At 36.2% G+C, this 11,081-nt stretch overlaps 3 protein-coding genes across 3 annotated transcripts; 1 reads left to right on the top strand and 2 right to left on the bottom strand.

Annotated features, from left to right (window-relative positions):
- Window positions 1-2,723: 2,723 nt before the first annotated feature.
- TRIADDRAFT_27271 (uncharacterized protein) lies at window positions 2,724-3,362 on the bottom strand (the record flags this gene model as incomplete). Its single annotated transcript, XM_002113281.1, has 1 exon — window positions 2,724-3,362. A coding segment is annotated over one exon (639 nt), but the record flags the coding sequence as incomplete, so codon positions are not given.
- A 1,513-nt stretch (window positions 3,363-4,875) lies between these two features.
- On the top strand, window positions 4,876-6,886 carry TRIADDRAFT_57346 (uncharacterized protein; the record flags this gene model as incomplete). The annotated part of the gene is made up of 5 exons (XM_002113640.1): window positions 4,876-4,924; window positions 5,621-5,701; window positions 5,864-5,936; window positions 6,305-6,423; window positions 6,774-6,886. 5 exons carry the CDS (start codon window positions 4,876-4,878, stop codon window positions 6,884-6,886), a joined length of 435 nt encoding a protein of 144 aa, XP_002113676.1.
- Window positions 6,887-8,397: 1,511 nt separating this feature from the next.
- TRIADDRAFT_26453 (uncharacterized protein) lies at window positions 8,398-9,030 on the bottom strand (the record flags this gene model as incomplete). Its single annotated transcript, XM_002113280.1, has 1 exon — window positions 8,398-9,030. A coding segment is annotated over one exon (633 nt), but the record flags the coding sequence as incomplete, so codon positions are not given.
- Between the last annotated feature and the right edge of the window lie 2,051 nt (window positions 9,031-11,081).

The following is an 11,081-nucleotide window of genomic DNA, read 5'->3' as shown; positions in this document are numbered from 1 at the left end:
GATCGTATTCTGTAGACTAAGTATCGAAGCCGTACAATGTACAGAACCATAGGCTATGTACTAGAGTACAATCCAAAATACTAGGTACGCGCTAGTAGTCCATAGAAGAAGAACCGATCAAGCATTGTAGTTTTATGAACCCCCGGGGACGAAAATACGTACTCTATGTCATTCCTGAGAACAGTTCGCTCTTGTTTTACATTATCAAGATTAATTAATTAAAGGGATGTATAGCTACATGGTCTATTATAATAATATGGCGTGCGGAGTGGAATGTGCAAATGACTAAAAATCATTTCTAGCTCAATCGGTAGCCATTGTTTCAATTCAGCCTTAACTAGTAACTCGTGACACTGTGAGTACTCAATTTATTACACTGTTTTGCTAATCCTCAAACAATACTACCAATCGTCCGCCATTGTTTGCCCGTTAATTGGCTCAATGTAACAAATCAGTATTAACAATTACTCATGCGGGCGTAATGGCAAAGGAATGCTAAAAACTAGTAAACTACTACGGCACTACAAACGTGAAACTTCCAACTTTGAATCCATGAAGATTTACTTGCTCTAGTCTAGACAGACACCCAAATATGTGTACCATGATCGGCAATCGCTATTTGGCATAAAGTAATAAAAAGGAAGACCAAAAATCATAGACAATCTAAAAATCGGCAGATATAGTTACATAGTGCAATTAATAAATCAAATATAGTACTGTACTGTTTAGGTACGCATAGTAATAATATGAAATAAAAATATACGTATGTACACTGTATGTGTGAGTTATTCATTTTACTTTATTACTAGAGTCAGCATAATAAATTCATTAAATTCGGCAAGACAGCACTGTTTTAACCATATATATATATATATATATATTTTTACGCCACAGAATAGCGTACCGGTCACTGGGAAACCGGTTAATTAAACTACACGACTAGCTCAACAACGGATATAGAACTTCCTGCATTGAGGAACTTTCTACCGTTTACAAACGTTGCTACAATATCTAGTATTAACGAATAAAAAAAGTTATCAATTTGAAAGTTTGGACAGGAGTACATCTTAATCACGGTTGTAAAATACTTGAACAAGACTAACAAAATGTGTCAAATTGTTACGAATCTACCGTAATTTAATACTGTTACAGTACTGACTTTTTGAAGCATCCAGCTTATAAAATTAATTTCTCAAAAAAGCTCATTCGTCATTTATGATGATTTCAACACTATGCTTCTATATATATTTCATCTATCTATTTACTGTACAAAAAAACTCGTAACTATCTTTCTAATCAAAGAAAGAAAAATCTGATTACGAAAAACATTAAAATCAATCAAAGCAGTGTCGCATATAAAATACAAATACAGAAGTATCCAGCAACAGCTACAAAATGATTTTACTAAGTCTACTTCTATGAAATACGTGCACTACTAGTATACTATATGGATATAAAGGTGAATCATAGTCCATTACAACAAATAAAAGTACTGCATCAACGTTATACAGTTTACTACGATGCTACGATCCATCGTATACGTACTACGAAGTACAGTAAAATGTTATCGTTAAATGTATCGCTGCACTAAAGCGGTACAGTAAACCCTACAGTGTCTATTCTTGACCCGTCTTATAAAACCAATTTCTCTAGCGATCATTCAAAAAAAATTAGAAATTAAGTCGCCATTGTAACAAAAAGAAACGGATAGTGATCAAAAATTAGTCCTCTTTCACCATAAATCATAATTTTGTTATGTACAAAATATATCGAATGCTACGTTTTACTAGAAACTAACAATATTTTAGTTACTGTTTAAAGTTTCATTTTGTACGATATTGGCTATCGTACGTATTTTTAATAAACCACGAACTAACGTCGCTTGTGTCGGTAGGCCTAAATTTTAATCAGAAAAAATTGATATTATTAAATGAACCTTAACTACGCACAAAATTGCAACGTAGTCGCAAACAAGACAAAAAAAGATCAATGACTTCAAAAGGGACTACAACTTAAATAAAAAATGTTATAAAGATAAAAACCACAATCAACGTAATCTAAGGGTCATATTGACTTACTTTTCTTCCATCATTTATGAGTGTAACCTCTTCTTGTAACTTAAATTTTTCCATATTCGCTTTCTCTAACGAAACGTTTGCTTTTTCTAATGACATTTGTAATTTTGCGATTTTTCTTTGGGCTCGTCTCAAGGCTTTCGACAGAACCGTAGAATCAGTATCTGACAAATCGTCATCGTGCTTTATATCCTCGTTGTTATCGTTTCCCTTGTTCTTCACTACTTCAGAGCAAACATTAGCCAATCCGATCAGGTTGGCATTATCGTTGTCTACTAATCCGGCACTGGCTACCAATGGTAAATTCTTCTCAGATGAATCCCTAGACATAATCGTATCAACTGCCGGTACTTCTGATTTATCGACGACTTCAGTGACAACTTTACCCGTAAATTGTGGACGGGCAATAGACGAGGAAGGACTATCTACTTCCTTTTCAGACAAATCTTTACAATAAACATTGTCGTCGACGTCGCTCACATCTTTGTGTGTATCATTTTCGGCCGTCTCTTCGACGTGTGATTTCTTGGTCTGGGGTCCTTCACTAGCATCAGACGCAATACGTTTATAATTGACGGTACTATTATTGAATTTTATAGATAGGATGCTATCCCATTCCTTTTGTAATTCCTCGGTAGGATCTTCATCAGCCAACTGTAAATAAGTGCGCCACTCCGAGCTATCGAATCCCCAATGACATAGTCTGTTTTCATAGCCTTTGTGATTATGACTGACAAATTGCTGTGGAGAGAAAATACAACCGCATTGACTGCATTGGATACATTTTGCATTAACATGAGTATATCTTTCAGTTATAAAAGTGCCCGAACAACCACCGAAACAATCATGGCTGACGTCAATACCACGAGAACGACTGGTTTGATCGGAATTACAATTTTTGTCAGGAGGACGCAAAAGAACGCTACATAAACGAGCAGCATCACTTTTACTGATTAGAGAACAATGTGTTTGACTTAGAGGCAACACTCCGATCAGTTGTAACGTTTCAAGTTGTTTACTACTACAAAATCCAGTATAAATTCTTAAATCAGACTTTTTCTTATTGATTTCATGAGCGGAGAAATTCTTCAACACTGTTTCCATTAAGCTATTCCAACATAAACGCTTCTCGCCACCAACATTAAAAGCAGCGACGTTTTCATCTTCAATTTCAGTTGATAATGCTACGCTATTCTGTAGTGAATTCTCGGCGACGCGTGTTCCAGGAACCCTTATAACATTAGTTCGTACAGTGGCCGCTGGTGGACAAGGAATATTACTCGGCATCAACGTGCTGTCGTCGGACGAAATGTAAGGATTAGGTGCGAATTTGTAAGGATAATGCCCGATACGCGGAGGCTGTGGCACCAGCATGGTTCGATGTGAAACCTGCCGATAATTGTCTAATAACAATCTGACTACAGGTCGATTTGCAGGATAGGCAAATCCTGGTACTGGACAATTACCATATCCATCGGGAATTTTGCTATTACCATAGCAGTGAAACATTTTTTACAACACTATATCAAGTTAACGCGCTCAAAGTTTTATTCTTTCTTCCAATCTACGACCGTACGTACAGTACTAAACGGGGGCAAAAAGGCGTTTCTAGAAAAAGAAGAAAAAGTATTCAACCATTCTACTCGTTCAATTTTCTTTCCTTGCGCATACTAATCTTATATAACATCGTCTACCATACAATACAATACAGTAGCTTATTAAGACGTATTCGTCTATCCTAGAGTTTATCTTAAAAAATAAATCATTTCCAACAACAGCGTCTAGCTCACCGTCAAACAGACTAGCACAGAGAAAAAAAAACGAGTAAACCGATACAACCAGGGAGAAATAAATAACAAGTTGGTGTTAGATAAGACAGAAAACGACAAAACCGTACGAGATATCTTTTGACGAATCTTCTAACTCCTAATTAACTATTGAACATGGACTAACAAAAGCTAACAACAAGGAAAGAAAATGGGATTATTTATTGGAAAAGCATACAGCCGGAGTAAAGAACAGTAAAAACGATGAGAAAGGGAAGATTGCAACAAAATAATAGACTAATCGACATTTATAGACTTACCCCTAGCGTTGAACAGTAACATTGGAAAAAATTGACTGCTGACTCCACGGCCCGATAATCTACTTAAATCAACACACTTGCTTTCACGCTTGCGTAATAAGGATTTATCCTATCAAAGCACGTATCCCATTGTCAATTAAAAAAAAAGTTGTTTCTGCAATCTGTACGGAACGAGTTTGATACGGAGATAGCGCTGTATCGTATAGACTGTAGTATTAAGCAGTCAAGCGTAAATAGTTATCAGTGTAAGTATTGACGTACATATTTTTCTGTTATTTTTACTGCAACGTCTTAAATTGCATAACAATACATGATTGGAATGTAGTGTTGTGGGTGGGATTCACTTCAACTAGATAAAATTGATGTGTAGTCCCTTGTGGACGACTGGATTTAAATTTAATTACAATTATATTAATGATATTAACTTGACGTCGATATTTTAAGTCTAGTGTTATAAAAAATGACTTAAAAGCAGACGAAGTGGTTTTTTCGTCGCGCCGGACACTGTTTACCGTATAAGGGTCCGCCCTTAACTATTTCAGCCATCAGTCAACGATGTTGAACATCCGCTACTCTGGCTGCATCGATTACAGTGCTTTATTGTACGTACAGTACAATGTACTGTACACTCCACGATACGGTACAGTCAATAGAGTTGCAGCTATTTTCTACTTGTCCATACGGTGTAGATCATCGCGCTTCAGTACATGTACTATGGCAGCGGCGGCACTGCGTCTTTTCCTTTTTAAGTGGTCTCTTGGCGGTACAGTCCCGTTTATCAAATGGGTCTCTTTTGAATATTTGGTGTTTGTAACTTGTCAATATGTGACTGCTGTTTGACATTGACGTTTTATCCAGACTGACAGACCAAAAAAGGCACGACAGTATTTCTGTTCTACGCTACAAAACTTGTAACCTTGAACGTAGGGGCAGGCAGACATTGTTGAAGGTCAGTGGTGTACTGACTGTAAGCTCACCATACCCTGTGCGTACTGTACCGTATAGTCAAAAGTGGATTTAGCGAGTACAGTACAGTACGGTATAATGTCGCTACAACAACATACTGTCTGATTCTGATCAGCCTAGTACTGTAGTGCATTAAATACTGGTCAGGATACGGAGTCAAAGTCCTTCAAAAATTCAATCAATAAGTGGCCACCAGACAGTGTGCCTGTAAATTAATTAATTATCATCATTATCGTCAACTAGCTCTTAAATGAAACTCAGAATATTTTAGCTTCTTTTATTTACAGTACCGTATTGATTAATTGATTAGCGGTATTAATTTTTAACGATAATCAGACAATGATAATGGACCGATTCATGTTGATTTCTAGCTCTTGTCTGTAGATGTATGCAAGTTAGTAACAAGATAAATGTTTTCCAGTACAGTAGAGTGATTAGCATGTCGATTGAATAATTATTATCAATTAATAATTTAAAATGGACATCAAAATAGCACCCGAGCATCATCCATCGCCAACTCCATCGCGGGCCATTTATGGTTTCGTCTTATATGTTACAACTTATGTCTTGTTGGGTGAGCTCTATTGTACACTGCATATTGTAATAACATTTTAATAAAGTTAAAAGCATCACTCAAGTCTAGTAATTCTCCAATGGGATTTTACAATGATATGGTGCTCTACTATGCAATTATTACAACTAGTAATCAATCATAAATATTGTGACTTGACTGAAGGTACCTACACTTTGTGGGCCGTCATTCCAGATGAATGGCTAACAGAAGTTGGATTGACTTACCGGCCACAGAAGTAAGCACGGCAGTGAGCATAGCAAGCCGATACAATATACAGTACTGGTATAGTACAGTCTAGTAGCATGGACGAACAGTTTACGTAACTACTTTCATCCTAGAATTTGTAAAGTAGTTATAATTGATTTACTTCATTTACGTACTATATTGTACGTTACATCACCTTTATTCCTAGAATATTGACTACAAAATCCAATAGCTATCTGCAAAAGTCGTTTTGTATCGTACTTATAATTCATTAAAGACTGTAAGGAAGTAGTCCAATATATAAAAATCGAAAGATATGAACAGTAGAGAGTAAACGATGAGCTATAATACAGTACTACGAATGGGTACGTATTAAAAGTCATCTTATTTTTACATCAGGCATTGGGCAATCACTGGACCAATCTATGTATGTGTATCATTCGTCTTATTTATAGCTAGCTATGTTGGTTTAAATTTGTACAATACCCCTTCGCTGGACTCAATTTACACAATCAAAGGTGAGAAGCATTTCAGAATTTACAGAATCTATACTACAAATAGTACTTACATTTCTGCAAACTAAAAATTGATCTAATTGCTAGAAAGGTACAATACCGTAGATTTTCATTACTTTTATCAAGTCTTTATATCACTGGTGTAATAAAATTGAATTGATTATGTATAGTTATATGCTGTAAGTGTACGCACAGTACTGTAGAGAGAATATTTTGATTTGAACTAGTCCATAGCAATGATCAATGGAATAACGCAAGTCATAAACCGGGTAGAATTAACTGTTACCATTCTTTCATGAATGCAGTCGAACCAACAGAATAATGATATATATGTTCTACTATGTTTCTACTAGATGAATTTTCTCGAAGGATCCCAACATCGATTAGTCAAGACATCCCACCACCGTATGATATTCCTATTCAGATAACCAACGAGCGTTATTATGGTTGCTATAATCAATCATAGAAATATTTATGTATTCCCCATCAAGTGTGCAGTACAATATAATCTGACTTATAATGTTGATGTTCTCAATAACAGTTACGCAATAGCGAAGACTACTAGAAAACGTTTCTAATATTGTAACGTACTATTAGTACCTGACTAGCCAAGCTATACTGTCCATTGAACTGGAGTTTATGTAAGGCATTTTATATACACAGTAAATTATGATTATCAAAAATTGTATATATGCAGTAATTTAAAATTTTATTACGAGATAGAATAATCTACAGCGCTATTTTACAATAAATAATTGCGAATCAATGCAATGGACCCAAAGCTGATGTACGACTTCATTTCTTAGCTCAGGCAGAGTAACTATGTCGCTGTATATTTCTGCTAACTAATTCTGCTTTAAGGAACCAAGCCCAAGAGAATCATAAATAACGTCGGCTATTTCACCATTTTACGATTTTCAATTTACCTCCAATACTTTGATATACTGTGCAAGCATTTTGTGGCAAAAGATATGCTTTTACAGCAATTCATTCATAACTACAGCATAAAAGTAAGAACTCGATCTATCCTTACGTAAATTCTTTCAATCTGGCAGGAAATAGTTCTTAGTTTCTATCAATTAGTATTATGTGTACGATTGTCTTAGAACTCTGCATGCTGTAGAATGCGAGTAGTATCAAGTATTTAGATATTCTATTGCAAAGTAGTTCTAACAAAACACCGTAATAACTATAAATGTCTAAAATACTCTTGAATTCACAGCAAACGTGATCATACTTTCTCTTCACTTTGTTTCACGACCAACTACAACACTCAGCTGTGTATCGTCTATGATATGATAATTGCAGTCACCCAATTAAAAATTAATATTATGTAAAATTTCAAAGTTCCAAATCAAACTGTGCTAAACCTGCCCAGTCAGTCCTATTACTGAAACTTGAAAAAAAGACCAGACACTATATCGCAAAGCAAATTTTTTAAAGAAATTATCTGCAGGGTATACGATCATACAAACATTGTAAAGACAGCCACTTTGACGGTACAACATGCATTTTCTCCTTTCGTTATTAGTAACACTTATATAAAATTACATGGACATTCAGTGATGTAACGTTCAATAAAATGTTGTGTACATTGATTTATTGCAAGCGTGCATTTGCACGCGAACTGCGCATATATTATTCTTATACACACTGTGGTTTCTTTCGTATTTACATCCATCAGAAACAATTGTTGTTATACAGTTCCGTCCATTAATTGAACTGTGGACTGCAATATTGTGTCTTATAAGAAAATTCAGTTAGTTACGGTAATCTCCCACTGAATAAATTTCAACTATAACGACCTTGAAAAGCTTTCGCATAAAATGTTTACAGTTCAGAATTATCGTAAAATTTTCACAACATACTATGCAATCAGACGTCGTTTTGCAAAGAGCAAAGGGATAAGAGCAATTAATAATGCCAAGTACTAATAAAGTGGGTAACATAACACCTCCGCGTAACCTTCTTTCAGAACTAGCGAACTTTGACAACGAACTTTTTCTTCATCCTCGGTCTCCGGCCTAACCATCTGGCTCTACCAGCTTTGCCAAGAATTCGATGTTTATGATTCTCATTCGAAAGTCTACCAACGGTACCCATGCAAAAAGCATTGATAGGTACATTCGTTCCTGAAGGCATACGCAAAACAACAACCTTTCCAGATCTAGTAACATAAGTTCCATGGGCATTCAAGCGTCTTACTTCACCGGATTCCTTTCTTATAATTTGTGCAGAAGTCCCTGCAGAACGAACCAATTGACCACCTTTACCAGGGGTTAATTCAATATTATGCACAATTGTACCAATAGGTAAATGTTGCAATGGGTAACAATCGCCACGTTGAATATCAGCTAAGCTGGCCGGACGACCTCGAGATGCAGTAATAACATCTCCAGCCTGCAAACCAATTGGAGCAAGTATGTACTTTCTCTTCGTGTCTGCAATTAATGCAATTCGAGCAGATCTATTAGGGTCATACTCAATAGCTAAGACTTTACTTTTTATTACATCTTCGGTGACACGAGTGGATTTGCTGGCATTTTCAAGGAGTGGAGCCCGTACGAAATCTATCAAACGGTATAAGCGTTTATGGCCACCACCACGGTAGCCAACACTCTTTCTACCAGTGCTATCACGGCCACTAATCCTGACCTTACCATGTTTTAGCTTCTTAAAGATATTCTTCTTATTTAGTAGTGCACGACCTTGTAAGAAGGCAGAAGAATGCAGTAGCCCAGAATTGACCTTGCTTGGCAAGACCGTACCAATTTGAAATTTACTAGCAATTACTATCTGATTAACCTAAATAGCAGAATAACTGAAATCAGTGCTCACCCAAGCATATACATTGTAGAGCTACAAAGTATTAGCAATAAGTATTGACATGTGATTAACTTTAACCAGCTCATCACTGCATCTAAGGCGTCATATAATACTTCATGTTGTAAATCATTTCTACAAATTTATGTTGCACAGTTTTAATAAATCTGGATGCTTACTGCATGCACTCTAGTCTGTGCTACGAATGAAACGATAAGTTATTACGACTAGCTATAATACTGCATCTTGTGTAATAATCAATTAACCAGTAAATCAAGATGGAACTGCGAGTGATAATTATAATTATTTACTATAATCAAGGAGATTATCTCGAAAAACTTACAATTTGACCTAATAATCTCATAGCCATGTTTTATGCATATGTATCATACAACTTCACAGCCACATGCATTCAGTCACTAGACATTTAAATAAAGTTTAGGCAAGAATGGGCATCTAAGGTCAAGAATGCATAAAATAAACTTGATTTCCCCTTTCCTCAGGTTACCAATGCCAATGTAATCAAAAACTCTCAAATCCCTACAGAAAGCGCTAAAGGCTTCGTCGTCTCCTTTTGCTACAGCCTTGACTACAGCAAAATCAGCCTATTCTACTTCAACGTTTCAAAGAGGGAGCACACAAGTCCCTAACACAGTACGTTTAGTACTGTGTTGTAAAGTAACAGTATACCGTCCACGTACGGTACAGAAGCGGCCCATGCGGGCCGTTCCGGTACAGTGTACAGTACAGTAGTAATGAAATGGACTGTGAGTAGAGATTGTGTAGCGTACAGTACAGTACAGTACTGTACACTTTACTGTGCACTTTACAGTACGAAGTACGAATCATTACAGTACAGTACTGTACTGTGCTGTTACTGTAAAAAGAAAAGATTTTCTTCTACCACTATCGATGTACGGTACAGTACAGTACAGTACTGTACAGGTACTGTACGAAACAACGAATGATCTGGCAGGAAATTTCGGGTTGTCCATCTGTCCATATCCACCTTGAGCTCGACTAGCTCCTGTTAGCAGTAACCAGCTCTTGCATTTAGCAGATGCGTTCGCCTGTCATCAGCATTAGCCCCAGGTAGGGGCTAATGCGCATCCTGTACTGTCCAGTAGAGGAAGAAAAGTTCTTTCTATGTCCATATTCATGGACTACTAAATGTCGGCACATTTCTAGTACTATGAAGTCTATGTTCGCCAGAGAATACCTTGAATAAAAGTAGAAAAATACCTTGTCTAGCTACTTATTTCCATCAGTGGATAGAAAATTATTAGTTAGTAGTTTTATATAAAGATCATAACGTTTTTGCCTAAAATCCGTAGATTCAAATACAAATGAGTGGCGGCAGAAAATGCAAAAAAAGCGGCTGTAAAATGTTAAAATGTTATACGAACCGCGCAGTAATGTTAGTAAAATGGTTTTGCATCGGCGATTGCAAGCCTGGGAGCACATGAACCATAACCTATGTACCGAATTAAGTCAGCAACGCGACGGGTATGCTGACTGATTATTTATAATTATACGTAGAACTTCAGGTAAATAAAATCAAAATGTAAATAACCAAAATAATAACGTAAATAAGTAAATGTAGCGCAATAAGACACGTTAATAATCTTGCAGTACAAGTAATTGACTAAACAGTAAGTACGGTGCTGTAGAGTGCAATCTTTATGTTTGTAAGTAGGTGCTATTTCAGCAAGTAGCCGATGAAATTACGTCAACAATCAAAAATGTTTTTTTGGCAAATATTTTTCGAGTAAATTGCGTGACGGATGCAATGACAACTGTTGTAGATTAGATAAGAGGCGCAATATTTGGTGTCGCCT

Source organism: Trichoplax adhaerens, genomic scaffold, assembly GCF_000150275.1.
Source record: "Trichoplax adhaerens TRIADscaffold_6 genomic scaffold, whole genome shotgun sequence".
Classification (NCBI taxonomy): Eukaryota; Metazoa; Placozoa; class Uniplacotomia; order Trichoplacea; family Trichoplacidae; genus Trichoplax; species Trichoplax adhaerens.
This window is presented reverse-complemented; position numbering and strand designations above follow the sequence as displayed.